The sequence below is a fragment of the Crotalus tigris genome, unplaced genomic scaffold (assembly GCF_016545835.1).
Source record: "Crotalus tigris isolate CLP2741 ecotype Arizona unplaced genomic scaffold, ASM1654583v1 scf7180000018831.1652172, whole genome shotgun sequence".
Lineage (NCBI taxonomy): Eukaryota > Metazoa > Chordata > Lepidosauria > Squamata > Viperidae > Crotalus > Crotalus tigris.
In genome coordinates, this window is record NW_024097221.1 from 179805 (window position 1) to 201458 (window position 21654).

The 21654-nt window shown below is 35.2% G+C and overlaps 1 protein-coding gene across 12 annotated transcripts in view; it reads left to right on the top strand.

Annotated features, from left to right (window-relative positions):
* The window catches only part of ANO1 (anoctamin 1), a 166204-nt gene that overhangs the window by 137832 nt on the left and 6718 nt on the right, over positions 1 to 21654 (top strand). For 6 of the 12 annotated variants that reach the window (XM_039356888.1, XM_039356883.1, XM_039356887.1 and 3 more), the window contains 13 exons: positions 834 to 845; positions 1898 to 1969; positions 4621 to 4698; positions 6458 to 6532; positions 7401 to 7602; positions 8707 to 8818; positions 9784 to 9841; positions 9947 to 10047; positions 11059 to 11204; positions 12963 to 13115; positions 17033 to 17085; positions 18566 to 18750; positions 20712 to 20817. In XM_039356888.1, the coding sequence (XP_039212822.1) occupies positions 834 to 845; positions 1898 to 1969; positions 4621 to 4698; positions 6458 to 6532; positions 7401 to 7602; positions 8707 to 8818; positions 9784 to 9841; positions 9947 to 10047; positions 11059 to 11204; positions 12963 to 13115; positions 17033 to 17085; positions 18566 to 18750; positions 20712 to 20817 (1353 nt within the window). The remainder of the gene's footprint in view (positions 1 to 833; positions 846 to 1897; positions 1970 to 4620; positions 4699 to 6457; positions 6533 to 7400; positions 7603 to 8706; positions 8819 to 9783; positions 9842 to 9946; positions 10048 to 11058; positions 11205 to 12962; positions 13116 to 17032; positions 17086 to 18565; positions 18751 to 20711; positions 20818 to 21654) is intronic. The other 6 variants (XM_039356891.1, XM_039356884.1, XM_039356894.1 and 3 more) reach the window with 3 other exon arrangements.

Below are 21654 nucleotides of genomic sequence, written 5' to 3' on the forward strand. Positions count from 1 at the left end.
ATATATATAATTACTTATGAAGAGTGTTACTCAATTAATTAAAAAATTATTTTTCTCAAGCAGATATATATTAAATAATACATGTGTCTCGTTGCTATATTAAATTTTACAACTGATTTCATAAAAAAATCTTCAGTAGCAATTAATTGGTCTATGTCTATGATTTCATTTGATCTTTGACCCAAAGTATTAACACAAATGACATGTTAAAGGTGAAATCTCAATGCTAGGATAGTATCATAGATGCTATAAAACAACTGTTCTTTTATTTTTGGTATGTTGTCGTCGGAAGGATTAACTGTATCCCTGTAGGAGGAAATATCTTTTAGGATTATGTTCCGGTGTTCCCTGTAGTGATAGCAGTGACCTGAGATAACTGCTGATAATACAATGTATTTTATGCTTCACTTAACATATTCATCTTAATTCAGTCCTGTGATCAAAGCACTGAGTATGGACTCAAATCCTATTAAAGAAATGAATCTCTAATATGTCGGAATAATGCCATACAAGAGTTATTTGAAGTTGTTATTCCAATAATAATTATGTAAGAGGACAGTGCGCTCAGTTGCTTGATACCATCAGAGTTCTGGACCATAATACTATTCAGTCTTTCTGGATGTTGAGTAACTGTGTGTTTTCATGCTGACACTTCAACAAAATAAATACAGAGGAAGACCACCCCACCCCATGGATGTACCCCTATGTATCCCCTAATTCTTATACAGTGCCTACATTCATACAAATAAAAATAATTGTATCAAGAATACAGTTTGCAACAGTGAAGTAATTTTAATTTTTATGTTTTTTGTGTTTTTTATGGTTTCCTGAAGGAGGCAGTCAAGGTTTGGCATTTTTGTTTTGTTTTATTTTTTTTATAATTTCTCTTTTTCTCTCTCTGGTAGTGAAAGATGCACTTTGATCTCCCCTCATTTTTCCCTAGCATCTATCTGTCTTTAGAATTTCCAATGCAAATTATACTTTCCTCTTTTATAATAATCTCAAATAGGGCTTTTTCATATCCATCCAGTCTCAGTCCAATGCATTTTTAAAAATAATCTCTAAATCTTTCACCTATTTCATTCTTTTCATTTCTGATTCTTTTTCACACATTTTCTCTGTATGTCTGACTAAACTGAAATTACAAATTATTAATCTTAATTAATGAAACTGAAATTATCTTTTTTGTTAAGACAGATCAAATTAATATATAGAGGAGAATCTCTTAATTGCACATTTAAATTCAGAACAACATAGTGTCAACCTTTTGCCCCACATATGACAGGCTGTCTGTTCAAATAAGGCCTTTTTCCAATGCCCAGAAAGAGCCATTCAGGTTTAAAACATTACAAAATAAAGCTTCCTTTCAGTTGATAGTTGATAACTTCATGAACATGTCCATGTAGCTTTCTTAGCAACAGTTACTACAGGATTTGCCTTTGTCTTCAAGAAAGTTTTCTTCAATCTCATGGTCTAGCTCTCAGTCCAAAAGTTCCCTTGTTACCCATCCAAACACTGAATAGGCCTGATCCTGCTTAACTTCCAAACCTAGAAAAGATCAGCCATATGCTGTCACCTGCTAAGACTTAAAACATATACGAACAATGCAAACCAGCATATTATGAATCTGAAGTCCTTTGTTGCTATAGAAAATGGGTACAAGGCTATGACACTACCAAAATTACTATGCCTATTGGTGAAAGAACAACTTCAATCTAGCAGCATCTTCACCATTAAAGAGAGCACATAGTATTAAGCTGTAATATTTTCAGACAGCTAGTGACAAAGGAATACTTTTAAATTAAGTTACAGCAGAACTTTACTCAGATTTGTTGTAATAATTTGAAGTGATATCCAATAGGTCTCATAGTTTCCTGTATGTATGACTTATTTATAGGATCACCCAAGAGCTGAATATGAAGCAAAAGTATTAGAAAAATCTCTCAAGAAAGAATACAGAAATAAAGAGGTAAGATAGCAAATTCTTTTTATTTTAAAAATTTATGTAATAAAAATTAAGTACATTTTGTTTTAAAACTCATAGCAAAGGGTCTTCACCTTTATATTATCCATTGTAAGTGATTACTATTTTAATCCTGTTACAGTTACTGAATACAAGGAAATATCAAGAAAAAAGAAATGCAATTAGCTTCAAAAGTGCTATGGAATAATTCAGAGTACTCAATCATTTTACTCAAAGTCAGTGCAATTGTGAAAATATCAGGGACTAACTTAAAAAAAAAATACCAATGTGCATAATTACACTGACTTTGAATAAATGACTAAGTACTCTGTGCTACTCTAATTTTAGAGCCATAATTTAGATTTTTTACTGTGAGAATGTAAAAATATTTAGAATTACCTACCACAAAGAGCCCATCGCTTATGATCCTGGTGAAGGTTCAGGAGCAGCAGCCCAATGATACAGTGGGTATCTTTGAGCAAGGTGATTACATAACATTTAGTTATTGAACTGAATTCCTTTTTATAGCACAGGAGCACAAAACACTTGGCAATTATTATTCTGAACCATGTTTCTAAGGTACTGAACTTAATCACATCTAGAAACAAGAGAGAATGTTTCACCAGACCGAAACCAATATAGTCTAATATTTGTTCTTTTAGTAGTTTAATAGGTGACTGCAACAATCTTCTTCAGTCTGACCCCTCTCCAGATAAATGGACTTCAACTCTCAGATTTGTCAGAAATGGCCAGACTAGCTGAGGATTTCTGGAAACTGAAGTTGATATCTCTCCATCTGGGTATCTTCAACTTTCTAACAGCTAAATTAGAGGAAGCCTTCTATTCAGAAGCATATTGGCTCTGATTAGGATCATGTGAATTTATCTCTTTCAGTTTTTCAGGCACTAGTTTGTTGGGTCCCATTCCTATATCAATTTGCAAATACTTAAAAAAAACTGTCTGAATGAAAATGTATATTCATGGTTGTGAATAAAGTGTAGGCATATAAAAAATTAGAAAATTATATGACAATATTCAGAGAATGCAAAATCTGAAGGTTTATAGTATAATAATCTGTTCATTCATAGGTTTGGAAAGTGCAAATTAGGTCAAATTTCTCCACCATTTCTCATATCTATAGTACAGGTGATAACCATTGTAACTATTAACTGTGGTTGTCCTGAATAGATTCGTCTTGGATTGCTCTGTTGAAATCATCCAAGTTGAGAATCATTATAATTCCATTTTCTGATAGAATATGTTATAATTTGGCTCTTTGAGGATAAATGAAATAAAATGTTTTTCAATCTCCCACCAATCTTTCACTCAGCAACCTTGAGTTCTGATAGGTTGAGGCAAAATAGCCATTTTGTATCCAATTTTCTGTATAACACATACTTTTCATTTCTCCTTTACTGCTATATAAGATACATCTAATGTTGAAACTTCTCCTCCATTGCTCTGAGCTTTTAATTATTTTATTTGCATTTGTCTGAATCTTTTTCAGTCCATAATATCCTTTTTAAAGTGTGCTAAGCAGAATTTCTATAAATTTTTATAAAGCACTGCAGTGTCAGCAATTTTATTTTAAATTTGACTTCTTAGATAAAAATACCCAGAATTGAGTTGGCTACTCCATGAAGAGTTAGAGGCTTGAAAGAGCAATCAGTAGGGTCTACTACTAAGTAAATATAAGAAAGAACCCAGTTACAACCAAGATAGGTCAGAGTCAATATTTTTAGACAAAAAATGCTATCCAAATGCTCCAGTGTAAATATAGAAAATTGTACTGTGTTGTAAAAAGAAAGTTATTCCAAATAAATAAACAGGAAGTAGAAAGTAACAGGAAAGCAGCTGAGTTTGTGGGCTTTCCCAGACTACATAGGATGAAATCCAAAAGGATATTTCCAAACATATGAATGGGCAACAAACTGGTAAATAAAAATATTTGTGAATAAATAATGAATAGACCATGTTGAGTAAAAAAAAATGTAATTACATTATTGACTGAGGGGGACTGGACTGATACAACGAATCAGGTAGCAAATAAAAATAAAAACAACAATGTTGAAATAGTTCAATCTTAGAAATTTATATAGAAAATCCTTTTTAAAAAGCCAGTGTTGTTATTGGTTGGGTTGTTCAATTAGAGTATGCTAAATTCAGTGTATCTCAAAAAGAATAGGGGGCAGGAAGAGGAAATAGGCTTGTACTAAATAATTTGTTTCACCTGCAACACAGTCATCCCATTTTTAACCCAGATCACTGGTGAAAAAATTAAATACTTTCTATTGTTTTTGTGCCATCCAATCCTTTTTTAACTCTTAGCAATCAGATAGATTTTTTTCCCGTGACAATCTATCATCTGTTTTACATCATAATGTAGATATAAAATGCTTACAGATATGTAACCACTATTGTTTTTAATTTGCCAGTTAACTGTGGTTATTTTTCTCTGGTTTTACTTTGACTTTCCTCTTTTATAGTGATTTATATTATGTCAGAAAATTTAACATCTGCACATAGGCATCTTTTATTTGTTTTTAAATTCTACCATGTCCATATTCTATTCAGGGATTGATTGATTTACATATGAGTCAGTGCTTTATAACAGCCATATTGGATTATCCTTTTCTGTTTCCTTCAAATGCCATCAGAAGGGCCAGCAATTGCCAGAAGAGGCAGCTAACAAATGGCGACAAAGAGTTAAGAGAGTCATGGCTGGGGTGAAATTGGTACATTTCATTACCATTTGTGGAAATTTTCTGATCTCTGAATATCTATAAAACACAATTTTCTTTTGTTTGTTTATTTTGTAACATTCACATATATGGCTTTCCCCTTCTGCTGTCTTTATCACTCTGTTGAGATGGGTTTTTGCCTTTGTTTGGAATGACACTGCATGGTTGATCTTTCATACTGGTTGAGGTACAGCTTTTACAACACTGCACATGCCTTATGCTTGACAAGGTTTCCTGGCTTTTTTTTTTTTTTTTGAGAGAGAGAGAGAGAGAGAGAGAGAAAGAAAGAATGAGAAAGAGAAAAAAAACACGCATGTGATGCGCATGTAACATTAAGTGCTTATTTTTCTTATAGGAGCCTTATGGAATTGTACGTAATCATTTCCTAATCCTTAATTTTACATATAAAGTGATCCTAAAGACAATGTATATAAAACTAAATTGATCACCCAATGGCGGTGAACATACTTATTAGCAAATTTAGATAGCTGCCCATCTCATAAAAAGGGATTTGGGTGGCATGGATACATATTACAAATTAAAAACAGTTAATGATCACATGGAGTACTAATACTGTACTCAGAGGTGATTCCTACATATACACAACTACTCGGGTTCCAACTCTTTCCCCTCTTCTCATTGTCATTCATTTAAGTTTACAATAGGATAATGGGATGAAGAAGAGAATCAACAGGGTACCTGTATTCCCTCCTTTTATAACCCCTTAAAAGTACAGAAGCAAATCTGAATTGAGATCAGACAAAACCATGTGGCAGACAAATCTGGTTTAGAAAGCATGAAACCCACTATACTATTACTTCAGGTTTCATATCATTGGCATCTTCTTCGTGACTTTGTAAATATAGTTCCATATGTACTTGCCCATCATCATATTTTATGTGGTTGCAATCCATGCTCTTTGGCCCATATGTCTTCTGAAAAATACATAGTACAATATGTGCCATTTTTCATGCTTGCCAGACTCGGGCGTCCCTAAACTTTACTATCCTTGAGAGAACAGCTATTCTGTGTTCACATGGGAAAAGCAGAGGGATGCTGCTAATAATTTGCTTGCATTTACTGTCATTCTGCCATTCCTGTAAATGATGACTTGGACATAAATTAAGCTTTCAGGAAATATTCTAATAATACTTCATTCTAAATGGAAAATAACATTTCGAAAAACAGTTTAAACAATGTCTGAAGGAAAACCGGATCAGTTTCCAAAATTAGATTGGGCTAAATATGTTTTGACAGCCTTTCCAGAGAACGGTTTTGAAGGAGCTGCCTAGCTTTAAGACTGCGTCTGTCCCGCGTAAAAGAGATTATGTGTTAGCAAATGTTCCCTTATTCCTTTTCCCTCTACTTGCCCTTGCATTTCCCCCCTATATGAAAGAGCTGGGAAAACTCCACAGTTGATGATGGGTCAGCAAAATGAAAATGAATGAATAAAAATACCATTGCCCAAATTGTTATTAGTATTACATATAGCCTGATATAGCCTCATCCACAATTTCATTCTGTTTGAAATAATTTGCAGACTGCCTGACCTAGCAGTAGCTTGATGAAAGGCTCTCAATTGACTGATACTCTTGTGATACTCTTTTTAGAATGTTTACTTCTGTTTATGTGTCTTTGCACTTTAATTGTGGTCTTGCCTGTCTAAATTTAGATAACAAGCAAGAATCAAAAAGGCAACTTATTTAACTGCTATAATGACTTGCTTTGTGTTATGTCTTCTTTTGTGTGCTAGACTGAAAAAGAAAAACTGACATGGAAAGATCGTTTCCCAGCATACTTCACAAATTTTGTGAGCATTATTTTCATGGTAAGCGTTATCCTGGAAACATTTACAGTTATTTTCTTGGGCCAATCATCTTCTCAAAAATAGGGAATATTTTCTTAAAGGAGTTAGCAAATCTTTTCTTTATCGATCCAGTTTTTGGGTTATATTTAACTTTTCCTAACTTCCCTAACTTTCACATCTTCTGTGTTGGAAGTGCAAATTTCAGAATTTCCATTTGCATTGTGCCAGTTTAGGGAGAGTTCCATTAAATGGTGCAAAAATTAATTAATTGACTCATGTTTTTCAGTTAATGCACTTAAAAGTTTTAGTTTTATAATAACTAAAGGATACTTGATAACAGCCTTCCAATACTTGAAGGACTGTCACAGGAAGATGGTGTGGTTCTAAGAACCAATAAGTGGAAGCATAATTATGGGTACTCTATCACTAAAGTGTCTCAAATAAAGATTGGCAACTAATTGGCTGGGATGGTCTGAAGGTGAAGATCCCTGCCTTAGGTAGAACATTGAATTAGGAGATCTCCAAGTTTCCTTCCAACTCTATAAGTCTATGAATATAATTGCAGGGTTTTTACTAAATGGATAGTTATGAATGAAAGCATAAGCAGAATTCATAATCATTATTTTATGGTATTTTCTTTATTATTCTAATATATTGTGTTTAACTTCATAGCTGATATTTTTCTTTGGTAGTATAGTATAACTACTATACTACTATATAGCAATATTTAGTTTTATCCACATGAAGTTGGATTATAACTGTTTCCTGTAAACCAGATGGGAGCATGCAGCTTTTGTAGTATTATAATTGGCACAAGTGATTGAAACATTTCCATACGAACTATGTCAGGCATAGTAATATTGTGAACCTAATCTTATGTCTTTTTCAGATTGGGCTGACATTTGCTATTGTTTTTGGGGTTATTATATACCGAATCTCCACTGCAGCAGCTTTAGCTATCAACTCCTCTCCAGGAGGCAGGTCAAATGTTAGAGTGACTGTCACAGCGACTGCAGTAATTATTAATTTGGTGGTGATAATAATCTTGGATGAAGTATATGGCTGCATAGCTAGATGGCTGACTCAAATTGGTAGGTACATATCTTCCCATTATTTGACTTAGAAATCTGATTTTATTAAATGATCTGTCTAATGATTCAGCTTTGACTTTGCAAGCAAAATTACATAGGAACAAATCTTGAGATAATAACTTAAAAGGAGTCTTGGCATTAAGGCAGTGGTTCTCAACCTTTCTAATGCCGCGACCCCATAATACAGTTCCCCATGTTGTGGTGACCCCCAACCACTTATACATCATCGGGTGCCAGGGGCGTGGCCAAAGAAAAGGGGGAAAAAATGGCGGACAGCCTTGTTTGGCGACCCCCATGAAATGGTCGTTCGACCCCAAATGGGGTCTTGACCCACAGGTTGAGAACCACTGCATTAAGTCATTCACATCTTTCAGTAACTAATATTCAGTTTAACTTTAAGTGTGGAAATTATTTAAATTCATTTATAGTCTTGTCACTTTGGTGAACCAATTTTTTTTTTAAAAAAACCCCAAATAAAACGATTTATCTTCATTTCCAATCATCGCTTACTTCAAGATGAATATAAATTGAGAAGTAAAAAATAGAGGGGTTCAGACACCTCAATTTATTGAAAGAAGGAAAAAAAATCTGAAATACTTTTCTAGTAATCTTGTAATCAAATCAGATTGACATTATACATACCATATTGTAAGGACAACTGTAGTGTATAGCCTGTACAGTAGTCATTGATTTGCAACTATTTGTTTAGCAACTCTTTGAAGTTACAATGGCACTGAAAAAGTGGCTTATGGCCATTTTTTATATTATGATTGTTGCAGCATCCCCGTGATCACTTGATCAGAATTTAGACACTTGGCAATTAGCATGTATTTATGACAGTTGCAATGTCCCAGGGTCATTTGTTCACCTATTGCGACATTCTGACAAGCAAAATCAATGGAGAGGCCAGATTCACTTAACAATTATGTTACTAACTTAACAACTGCAGTGATTTATTTAACAATTCTGGCATTTTATGTGTTTGCATAAAATGAGGGCAAAATTCACTTAACAACAATCTTGCTTAGGAAGGACTATCTGTATAATATTTAGTACCTTAGATTAATCTTTCAGTCACTTCTGCATTAATTTTATTTACCTCAGAGGTACCAAAAACAGACAAAAGTTTTGAAGAACGACTTATCTTCAAGGCCTTCCTTCTGAAATTTGTTAATGCTTACACTCCCATTTTCTACGTTGCTTTCTTCAAGGGCCGGTAAGTTGCATAGATTAAATTATTGCTTCACTAGTATTTTATGCTGTTCCAGAGCCCTTCTTCAAACAAGGACTTTTAGAGGGATTGTCACTTGGGTTTCCCAGGCTATACCTGCCTCCAAGTATTAAGATCATAAAGATTAATTGAATTAATTACACTAGCATGGTAATTTCCCAATGTATAGCATTGGTTATGTTTCTGCTAAGAGCATTTTTCTGCACAACAGAAGCATAGTTGGCTTATTGGTGTACATTAAGAAGGGGTATTGCTAAATATTGAGACAAAATACGCTTTTATCAGTTAAAATTTGAGTGTTTACTCAGCAGATATTCATGCTGTTATAAGTTGTTATACATAGAAGCATTTACAGAAATAAATGGCAGTCAGCAACTTTACTGTTTAAGATCATCAAGTGGAGGAGTATTCTTGAAAATACCACAATGGAAAGTTTCCACAAGCAAAGAAAAGGTTGGGGAAAGCAGTCTTACTGATACAGCCCTTTGCATTGCTTCTCTTGAAATTCCAAGGACTTTTAGGTTAGCTATTAAAGCAATGTCCAGAACTACAATCAGATACTGGGAATAGCAAATTCAGCCTTTTTTGAACTCCATTCATTGACAGAAAGGATTTCATCCAATAAATTAATTAATTGGATTTTCCTTTCTTATCCACAAGATATTTAATATTCTTTCTTTTAATCATGTTTATCATTGATAAACCCTGCTGAAAGGCAAATTACTTCTTTGAAAAATGTCACTGATAATTTTTGTGTTGATGGAAGTGAATATATCCCTAGTAGCTAGATTTGCTTTTCTGTATTTCTTTTGTCTGAATCTAAATTAATCATTCATTGTATAATGGGTATCTGCGTAGAATGTTTTTAGAGGCACATAAAATATTGCAGGAAGTGTCTGAAAGTTTGTGTCTGTAACACAAAGTCTAACCATTATTTTCAAATTGTCTAGATTTGTTGGACGCCCAGGAGATTATGTCTACATTTTTCATTCTTTTCGAATGGAAGAGGTAACTGTACCTTATTTTGCTCATGGGTCTAGAAAACAGCTATGAACACTCTGTTGGGGTATATTGATGTCCCCAGTTTTTTTTATTTTGTTTTTCCTTTTTTAGTGTGCTCCTGGTGGTTGCCTGATGGAATTGTGTATACAACTTAGCATTATAATGTTGGGCAAACAGCTGATTCAGAATAATCTTTTTGAAATTGGCATCCCGTAAGTAGTTAGAAATAAAAAAATATTAAGTATCTTCTCAAAATGCTTGCATATCATCCCTTGATAAATTAAATATATTTTTTCTTGTTTGACATCAATGCAGTGCAAGAAAATGTTAGACTGAGGATATACCAAAGTTTAAAATAGTGTGCATTTGTTTTGTTACTTTATTATTTGTTTTGTTAGTTCAATACATTTTGTTCTTATCTGAAGGACTATTTTTCCCTGCAAACAATTTATTTCTAAAACAATTAAGCCATATTAGATTGATTGAGAATATTATAAAGAGGCAGGTAAGGGAATGGTTTTTTTTTTGCTTTGTTTGTTTTATTTGATTTTCCTTGGGGAGAATGGTGAATTGCCTTAAATTCAAGATTCTTTTCATTATCAGTAAATCTTGCAGTCTGCATGTCAACAGTGGTTTCCCAAAGTATTGTATCATTTAATAAATACGAATTATGAGCCTACAGTGAGGCCAAATTCAACCAACTTGGTAGATAAATAGAATAGGACAAAATACTCAAAACTAGTATCAAGTATATAGAATAAAAGTCTTCATGATTATTCAATGGCCACATTTTTGAACAGTTGTGATCAGAATTGTAGAGACAGTAAAGAGACTAAAGAGACAGTAAAGAAATTTGTTTATTTTTTCTTTTTCATTTATTTTGCCAGAATCTTTCACAGGCTACTGGTCCTGTGAACTAACATAATTTGCTTTAAACAGAAAGGAACTTCAGGAAAAACCTTTTCTTATAGTGAAGATGACATAAAAACATTGATGGGGTGCATATGAAAAGTTTTGGGCATTTTCTCAGGATTCTTCAGATGCCATTTCAGATCCTAGAGAACTCAAAATAGAAGACTGTCATTTAGCTACAAATAATTTGGGGATTTGCTTTACCTCTCAAAGAACTTGATAAAATATTTAAAATGGAAAACCAGACCTCTAAATGTTTTTACAAAATATATAAGACATCTAAAGCAATTACTTTTCCTCATTCTTGTTAGGAAAATGAAAAAATTTATAAGGTACTTGAAGCTGAAAAGACAAAGTCCTGTAGATCATGAAGAGTATATGAAGAAAAACCAGCGTTACGAAGTAGATTATAATCTGGAACCTTTTGCTGGACTTACTCCAGAATACATGGAAATGAGTAAGACTTAAACTATTTAAAGTGGGGTTTACCAGCTGATTATCTGTTTTATCCATTTCAGTATTTTATTATCCATTCAAAATGGGTTTATTTATCCATTCTGACTGTTATTATGTTTTCCAGTTTTCTACTTCTTTCTTTTTTTGAGTTCTTCTTTAATACAATATATGATTCAATAGCAAAATAATGTTATCCCTTTAAGAAGTTTCTATTATTTGATGTTTAATACATACAATTTCCATAGGAGTAACTTTGATCTAAGGTGACCAACTTTTTTACAATGAAAAGGAGGACACAAATAAATTGAAGAAAAAATATTGTAAATAAAAGAAACATTATTATTATTGCAACAATAATACAGACAACTTGCATGTGCAAAGTTTACCAGCCGGGTGTTTTGGTGCGCTCAGCAGCAATTCCTATTGGCTTTCGAAAGCCAATAGTGGGAGTAGCACAGCTCATGCAAAAGTTGGAAAAAAAAACCATAAAAAGTGCCAGAACACTGTTCTGAGCGTTCTATGAGGGGAAAAAAAGCCCTGCAGATTAGTCTTCAAATATCGAAAAGGAAGACATGAAGGAGGACACTTTTTGAGGGAGGACAGAATTTATAAAAGGAGGACTGTCCTCTCTAAAGGAGGACGGTTGGTTACCTTATTTGATCAGAAAATTCAGCTTTCACATACTCAATCCAATCCTGAGTGGATTCTAGTAATGCTCTACAAGCAGCCCTTGAAGAGAATCCAGAAGTTTCAAGTGCTGCAAAATGCAGCAGCCTGGGCATTTATTTGTACCGCTAAATTAGTGCATGTTACACCTGTGCTCTGAGAGCTGCATTGGCTGCCAGTTTGCTTTTGAGTTCAATTCAAAGTACTGGTTATGACCTTTAAAGCCCTACATGGCATGGGGATGGATTGCTTGAGGGACTGTCTCTTCCCAGTTATATCTACGCATCTCCTCAGGCCTGGTATAAGGAACATATTATGGGTCCCACTTGCTAAGGAGCTTCACCTGAGCAGAACTAGGAAGAGAACCACGGCACCCACTCTTGGGAACATCATCTCCCCAATCCTATTGGCCTTCTGAAAATTTGGTTTTGTCACGGGGCCTGGGGGATTCCGTGGGAATATGGATCCCGCAAAACAGCTGCATTGTGTGTAAGATTTTGATTGAATCTCCCATGTTTTCTGCTTATGGCTTTTAATTGCTCTAATTGTTTTTAATGGTTTTGTTGTTTTGATCATTTTTATTTTTGCTATTTTAATTGTATAGGCTGCCCAGAATCATGTATGCGAGATGGGCAACTACATGAATTAAACAAAATAAATAAATATATAAATAAATTGAGTTTATTTATTAAAGCAAAGACAACAAAGACTCTTGTAGATGATTAAAAGTAAAAAATGTACTAGGTTTCACCCTTTCGTGGACTTACATCCACTACATGAAATACATTCTTTTATCTTGTGTTAGGAATATGTGTAGATTCATAGTTAAGTGGAAGTTTGGGTGGGAGAATTGTAAAAAATGAGAGCAGCATGCAGTTAAATAAAAAATTGTTGTCCAGAAATGCTCACACATAATATGTACATTTATATAAAACAGCCAGTAGCAAATAGTGTAACAGATCAATATATATAAGAAATACATATAATTTGTGAATAGTATGCATTCACTGATTTGTGGGCAGGTTGTGTTTGGGAAAGCAAATTCAACAGAGTAAAATTTGTAATTGACAGTAGATTATTTTTAAATTTTCAGTAATCCAGTTTGGTTTTGTAACCCTGTTTGTTGCATCCTTCCCATTGGCTCCCTTGTTCGCATTGCTAAACAATATCATCGAGATACGTCTGGATGCAAAGAAATTTATTACTGAGCTTAGGAGGCCAGTTGCAGTGAGAGCTAAAGATATAGGTAAGTTATTTAATTATTTATACAATATCTATAATTTATAAATATTGGTTAGAAAACAGAAAATTGAATGCCCTGATTTGTGCAAGATAACCACTTTCTGCTAAAGCAGAACCTCTACTGAATACCGGCTAGTATTCTTTAAAAGTAGAGAAGGGAACTAGGGGATCAGCCATTTTGGACCTAATTCTCACTAACAGAGATGAAATGATAGAAGGTTTTGAAGCCATAGGAACCTTGGGAGGAAGTGATCATGCAATATTGGAATTTAACATTATGGAAGCAAAAGCAATAGAGCACAGTCAAACTAGAGTCTTGGACTTCAAGAGAGCTAATTTCAATAAACTTAAAGAGGGTTTGGGAAGGATTCTATGGATAAGAATCCTCCAGGGGAAAACAACTCAATATGCTTGGGAAATTTTAAAAAGTGAGATAATAAAAGCCCAGTCTAGCACAATACCAACAAAGAGGAAAAATAACACCTCTCAAAAGAAACCAGCATGGCTGCACAAAGAACTCTCTGGTAAATTGAAAGATAAAAAGGACAAGTATAGAAAATGGAAAGAGGGACACATAACTAAGTCAGAATATCAGCAAATAGCCCAAGCCTGCAAAGATGAAGTGAGGAAAGCTAAGGCTCAAAATGAACTAAGGCTTGCGACCAAAGTCAAAAATAACAAAAAAAGTTTCTTTCAACATGTAAAAAAACAAGAAAAAAGTGAAGGAAACAATTGGTCCATTAGTGGGTGAAAGTGGCAAGAAGGTGACAAGCAACAGGGAGAAAGCAGAACTATTTAACTCGTTTTTCGCATCTGTCTTTACATAAAGGGAAAAAGCAGAACAACCTATGAAAAATAGTGCCATAAAAAACAGAATAGAAACACAAGTTAAGATAGGCAAGAAAATGGCAAGTGAGCATCTGTCCAGCCTAGACGAGTTCAAATCACCAGGACAAGATGGATTACACCCCAAGGTTTTCAAGGAACTGGCAGATGTGATCTCAGAACCACTGAACTATATTTTTCAAAGATCCTGGAGCACTGGGGAACTACCAGAGGACTGGAAAAGAGCTGATGTAGTTCCCATCTTCAAAAAAGGGAAAAAAATGGATCCAGGAAATTACAGACCCATCAGCCTGACCTCAAAACATGGGAAGATTCTGGAAAAGATAATCAAAGAACGAATCAGTGAACACCTACAGGCAAACCAAGTCATTACTAAAAGCCAACACTGGTTTGTCAAAAACAGATCATGCCAGACAAATCTTATTGCATTCTTTGACCAAGTGACAAAATTAGTGGACCAGAGGAATGCTGTGGATATAATTTACTTGGACTTCAGTAAGGCATTTGACAAAGTAGATCACAACCTACTACTTGATAAGATAGAAAATGCGGGTTAGACAGCATCACCACCAGATGGATTCGTAGCTGGCTGACCGGCCGTACTCAGCATGTGGTCCTCAATGAAACCGCATCTACATGGAGGGAAGTGTGTAGTGGGGTGCCCCAGGGCTCTGTTCTGGGCCCAGTGCTCTTCAACACTTCATCAATGATTTGGACAAGGGGAAAAATGGGGAACTCATCAAATTTGCAGACGACACCAAGCTGGGAGGAATAGCCAACACTCCAGAAGACAGGCTTAGGATACAGGAGGATCTTGACAGACTTGAACACTGGGCACTATCTAACAAAATGAAATTCAATGGTGAAAAAAGTAAGGTTCTACATTTAGGCAGGAAAAACCAAATGTACAGGTATAGTATAGGGGGTACCTTGCTCAATAGTAGTAACTGTGAGAGGGATCTCGGAGTCCTAGTGGACAATCATTTAAATATGAACCAGCAGCGTGCTGCAGCTGCCAAAAAAAGCCAACACTGCATTAACAGAGGGATAGAATCAAGATCACGCGAAGTATTAATACCACTCTACAATGCCTTGGTAAGGCCTTGGAATACTGCATCCAGTTTTGGTCACCACGATGTAAAAAAGATGTTGAAACTCTAGAAAAAGTACAGAGAAGAGCAACAAAGATGATTAGGGGACTGGAGGTTAAAACATATAAGGAAAGATTGATGGAATTGGGTATGTCTAGTTTAATGAAGAGAAGGATGAGGGGGGACATGATAGCAGTGTTCCAATATCTCAGGGGCTGCCACAAAGAAAAGGGAGTCAAGCTATTTTCCAAGGCGCCTAAAGGCAGGGCAAAAAGCAACGGATGGAAACTAATCAAGGAGAGAAGCAACCTAGAACTAAGGAGAAACTTCCTGACAGTTAGAACAATTAACCAGTGGAACAACCTGCCTCCATAAGTGGTGAATGCTCCAACACTGGAAGTTTTTAAGAAGAAACTGAACAGCCATTTGTCCGAAATGGTATAGGGTTTCCTGCCTGAGCAGGGGGTTGGACTAGATGAGCTCCAAGGTCCCTTCCAAATTATTATTATTATTATTATTATTATTATTATTATTATTATTATTATTATTATTATTATTTGTGGCAGTCTGACCTCAGTAGGTAGGAAAGCTATGTTATTCTTCTCTTGATTTCTATTCTGCTTTTATTTTTTACTAAAGGAATGCAAGTAATTACAGATATTTGAATAATCAATATAAACAGCATAAAAAATTAAGCAACACTTTGTTTCTCCTTAAAGGGTTATACTTCATGCCAGGAGGCATAGAGAGAAGGGGCCATCTGGACCTCCTTAGAAAAAGCATTCTAAACTTCACTGTAACTACCAAAGAATCTGTGTTCCTTGGTTCTACTTCAATAGGCTAGGGACTTAAATGAAAAGGAAAACTATAGGGTTGTATCAAATGCATCATTTACCAGCAGAACTGAATCATCCTTCTATGTATCCACTAACCAAAAAAGCAGAACTGGAACTCAGAAATGCGATGGGAAAAAATGACAAGAAGTTCCATGTTACCCCATAGAATAGAATGTAGAAATGGGGGGAATATAATCTAGAAATAAGCGAACTAAATAGATATTAAAGGAAATATCTTCCACTTCAAACTTTGTCTAAAGAAAGATGAAAAAAAATATCATTATTTATTTATAACATAATTATTTATTATATATGATGCATTGGTGATGTATGCATTAATAGCCCAGATCCTGGGAAGTAATTATTCCATTCTACTTTGCCCTGGTCAGACCCACTTTTAGAATATTATATAGTTGTGGGCACCATTGTTCAAAAAAGGCAATGACAAATTGGAGAAAGTTCAAAGGAGGCTACAAGATAACAAGTGATTTAGAAACCAAGCCCAATTAGGATTAAATTATTACTCCAATTTAAAAGATATAAATATGTATATCCTATTAAAGAGACAGCTAAAGAGTGATATGATAACACTTCAAATATCTGGGTTGTTACATTGGAGACGAGTGGGCATATTATCTACTGTCCAAAAAACGGAACTCGAACCAATGAGCTAAGGCTACAAGAAAGGAGATTCAGGTTAGATATGAGGAGAAATCTCTTGACTATACAAGTTATCAGGCAGTTAAAAAGACTCCAACATGACATGGTGAGTTGTCCTGTTTAAATGGTTTTGAAACAGAAGCTGAACGTTCATCTGTCATAGATGCTTTGGTAGAACCTGCACTTAACAGGGGATTGAACTAAATCAGGAGTTTTCAAATTTTTTCAGGCTGTGGAAAAAAATACTGGAACCTCTGATCAAAGGAAAAAGTTATAAGGATACAAAACTGGCTGTATTCAAGTATAATTTTATTTTTGCCTCTACTCTCTCATAGAACCCTGAATTCTCATGTAATTTTAGGGGTTCTGTGAAACAAGCTTTGAAAACCTCTGGCCTAGATGACCTTGAGAATTCCTTCTAAATCTCTGATTCTATTATCAGTGTTTGTGATAAATACTCTTGAATAGCTTGCTTGTTTTTTCCCCAGGAATATGGTATAATATCCTCAGAGGGGTAGGAAAATTGGCTGTGATTATAAATGTAAGTATTTTTTTTCTGTAAATAGTATTTGAAGACAAAAAATTTCATTTCTATTCAACTATTTTAAAGGTTTGCTCTGATATGAGTATGCTTCAATGGCTAAAGTAGGAAAGTGTGAATATGCCTGGAAAAGCAGCCATAAAGATGGGTTGACACTTGGGCTAACCTCAGCTCCATTTCCCAGATGGCTCTCCCTCCATCTTTTATTTTTCCTCCCAGATGGCTCCAGCTTCCTGTCTTTTATTAAGAGGCCCATCTTTTCTATCCATTACCTCCTTTTCCTTTATCCGTTGACTTCATTTCCTATTTCCTGTATGGTCTAGAGCAGCTCTGTGGCAGTACCTCCCCAAGATCTGCCGATCCTTCACTGTCTGTCCGTTGTGTTTCCAGACTCTAACTTTCTCACTTCTGAATGCCAACATTAATTCTTCTCTTCTTTTTGCTCCCAGGCTTGTTAAGCATGGCATTCTTTGTCCTTTTTCTATTAGGTCAAAAGAGAAAGTTAGAATTGGTTTTTAGGTGTTGGTGTCATAAAGACATTCCCTAAAAAGTGAGCAACTAGCAGGAACCTAATCTGTAGCTCTGAGATCACCCCACAGAAAATGACAGAGAAGCAAAATGGCCGAATTTTGGCCGCACAATTTTCAGCTAAAAAAAAGAGGAGAAAATGAAACTATGTCTGGTCCCAATAAAGACTCCCAAATTACCTTAAGCATCACTGGACAACCTGCAGCCCCGGCAGGCTGGCCCACAGGTTAAGAAAAAGTTGTGTACTCTAAAGCCAAAGAAAATAGTGCAAGTCTATGGATCCGTATGGGGAAAGATCCACCGTAATTCTAACTATTAAGCTTTCTTCTGTCTTTGCATCTGCCCTGCAAACAGCTAAACATTTCATGTAAGATTTATTTTAATTGTGAAAGATAAAAATATTAAATTGCTGGATCCAAATCAATTCCACTGCATCAAGTTTTTGTGCATTTGATAAAACATCTAAATAGAGCATTTGCACAAAAATTTAAAAACAATGCATGCAAAGTGATTCAAAATTGCTCCCAGCATGCAGGATAACAAAGCAACATCAGTCCCCCTGACAGTATTTGTTTATTGATAGTAGGCAAGAAAAGGCATGTGTGTAGCAAAAATATTGTGAATGGCAATATGGCAAATTTTGTGCTGTTATCTGAAAGAATTTTGCAGTTCAAAAGATGTCAGTGTTGAAATGCCTATAACCATTTTTCCACCTGATGTTAGCTTCCCAGTCAATTTCAGCTACTCATTCTCAATTTGCTGCACTTTTAGAGCTTGAATATCAAACCACCAAGGTGCAAAGAAAGCCATTAGCCTGCAGATCTGATGATATGGTTTGAACCAGCCTGATTCATGGTAGTCCTTAATGGGGGAGGAAACAATTGAGTCTGCTTATGTAATTAAGCAAGTGTGGCCTGAATATCTGCGCTCATTCTTTACTTTTATGGCTTAGGCATTTGTGATCTCATTCACATCTGACTTCATTCCACGCCTCGTGTACCTGTATATGTACAGTGAGAGTGGCACCATGCATGGCTTCGTGAACCATACACTATCCTATTTTAATGTCAGCGATTTTCAAGAAGAAACTGCTCCAAAAGATGATATGGAGCTTGGCTATCCAGTGCAAATATGCAGGTATATAATGTCATTTCTTTGAAACAGCTTTCCCTAGACCTCGCCTAGGATATTTATTTGTCATGCATCTCATCAAGTCTCTTTTAATTTTCATTGTGTTTATTCTAGGCAGCATATACTGAAAAGAGCCATCTTTCTATAGATAAGGCTGCCTTCCCCCCTTTGCTTCTATGCCAACACCATTCCCCCAATCATGTCAAAGGCACAAAACTTCCAGCCAGTAGAACCCCACTTTTGAAAAGAGAAATTCTTTTCCTTAACAGTTTTATGAGCTACTGTAATTGTCTAGACTAGAAGTCTCCAAACTTGACAACTTTAAGACTTGAGGACTTCAACCCCCAGAATTCCTCAGCTAGCATGATTGGCTGAGGAATTCTGGAAGGTGAAATCCACAAGTCTTAAAAGTTGCCAGGTTTGGAGACCCCTGGTCTAGAACCACAAAAGCACCTCTCTGTAAGGCTCCATTATAATTAGTTTGGATGTATTCTCTGCCAACATATATCTCTTTCTCTCTCACACACACACATACATACACAAAATAAAATAAAGCCATCCTAAATCACCTCCTTAATGAATCAAGGATATTAGCAGACATGAATATTTAAAAACCCAGTAGCCATATGCTCCTTAGTCTAATATTCTTTTGACACAGAATAGAATCTTTGTTTTTTTAATAGAAAGCTGTTGCTGCTCTTCCCTCTGCTTCTAATTTCCATTATGGCTATCCTAATTCCTCAAACAAGTGTTTCATACATATAAAAATAGTACCAGAGACAACTTTCAATAGCTAAGACATAGCTGCTGTAATGATTCATATGCATATTGAGAACAACCCTATTCAAAGAACATATCCAGCCCTATTAGATCATCTGAATCTTTCAAATATTATAAATCTCACACTTCACTATTGAAAAAGTGCCTAAATGCAGTCCTTTTTATGCCAAAATCTTGTAAACCATAATTTGTCTTCAGCCCAAAATTAAAATGTGGCTGGACCTCTAAACCAGAGACAAGATCTCACTAATTCATTAATTACTATCATATAAGCTTGCTCAGTTTCAGATGTTAGAATAAATTCCTGAATTGCTCTAATATATTTCCTCCGTATCTTGTACGAATCTAATTTTGAATTGCTTTGTTGATATTCAGAAGTTAGGCACTTTGCATCCCAAATTCCAATGCAACCTGTTTTCATATACCTTCCCTGTTATTTTAAATTCAATCATACTACTTAGAGTTTGTATTAAGACACTTTTTCTGCTTCATTCTCCTTCCTGCTTATACTTATCAAATTGGACTTGGGAGGGGAATTGATAGCCTTTTAGGATGCCTCTGAACTACAACCCCCAGTATCTGTGTTATTGGCCATTCTACAGGGACTGCTGGGAGATGGAAGACCATAAGTTTGTTCTCCATACCCTAAGCAGGTGCCCTAGGCTTGTTTCACTCATTATAAATTCCTTACATATAATATTCATGGCACTCTTCTTCCTATACTTCTTTGTCCTTCCACTCCAGTATTAATAAATAGTTTCATACTTGGCTGCTACATAGCAAGCCAATCCTTTGTCTGAAGAAGATTTTCAGTCAGTATTTTCCTTTCTAAACTCTGAGACAGCTTGCTTGTTTAATATAGTTTCACATTTTTCTCAAATATGTTATGCAAAACACATAGAGCATCCTATCTCTTCGACAAAATGCATGGAAATACAACAATTCATTAGCATGTTATTATGATAAAGCCAAAGAAATGAGGATAACAATATTTTCAACATATCAGCAATAACTCAATGTAGCAACTGACACACTGACTTCAGTTAGAGATGATGATGTAGATAGAGGGATGGATGGATGGATGGATGGATGGATGGATGGATGGATGGATGGATGCTAGTGTTTGATATGAACTCATAAATTATTCTCAGAACCTTCTGATTCTCAATTCTAATCTGTTTTTTTAGATACAAAGATTATAGAGAGCCTCCATGGTCTGAAAATAAATATGACATTGCAAAAGATTTTTGGGCTGTGCTTGCAGCAAGATTAGCATTCGTAATAGTGTTTCAGGTAAAGTACAATCAAAATTTGTCTTTTTCCTAGAAATAAATAATTTATCCACAATAAAATGAAAGCATGAAAAAGTGTTTTAGGAGACTATGATATCTAACAGTATTTGAAAAATATCATGTCCATATCACATTTGTCTAGTAGGTGTCAACAACTTTTTCAAATTCCAGATACCCTTACACAAAAAGCATTTACAGTAAGTAAAAATTATATTGTCATTTTTATGACAATACCGCACTTCTAGATTTGTACTGTGGCAGAAATCGTTGCATCGCACAGAGACTCTCAAATGAGTATCACAGAATACCAGCAACTCAGTGAAGAATCAGCTGTTTCCTTTTGTTTTCTCTTGTAACAGTATGTGGGAATGATCTTGAACAGGGATCTTCAGACTCTGCCCTCTTTTGACTCATGGACTTCAACTCCCAGAATTCCTCAGCCAGCATGCCTGGCTGAGGAATTCTGGAGTTGAAGTCCATGAGTCATAAAAGGGCCAAGTTTGAAGACCCCTGATCTTGAATGCTGAGAAGAGAAGCTGCCTAGGGAATGATCAAAAAAAAAAGAGGGAGAACCTGCCCCTGAATAATGGGCAGAGAAAAGAAACATGGACGGGATCCACCCTGACTTATCAGGTGGTAAAAAGAGATGGCAGGAAATTTATACTTGCCGAGCTGCAAGATTCTGTGAATTATAGCTTTATAATAAAGTAGAATTGCCATGTTTCCTCTCTAATCTATTTGGGAGGCTGACAGCTCTGGAAAAAAAACCAAATGTGCCACTGGTGTTCAATCTCTGTTTTGTTGTCACAAAGGTCTGGCTGAGCAGAAGGTTAACATT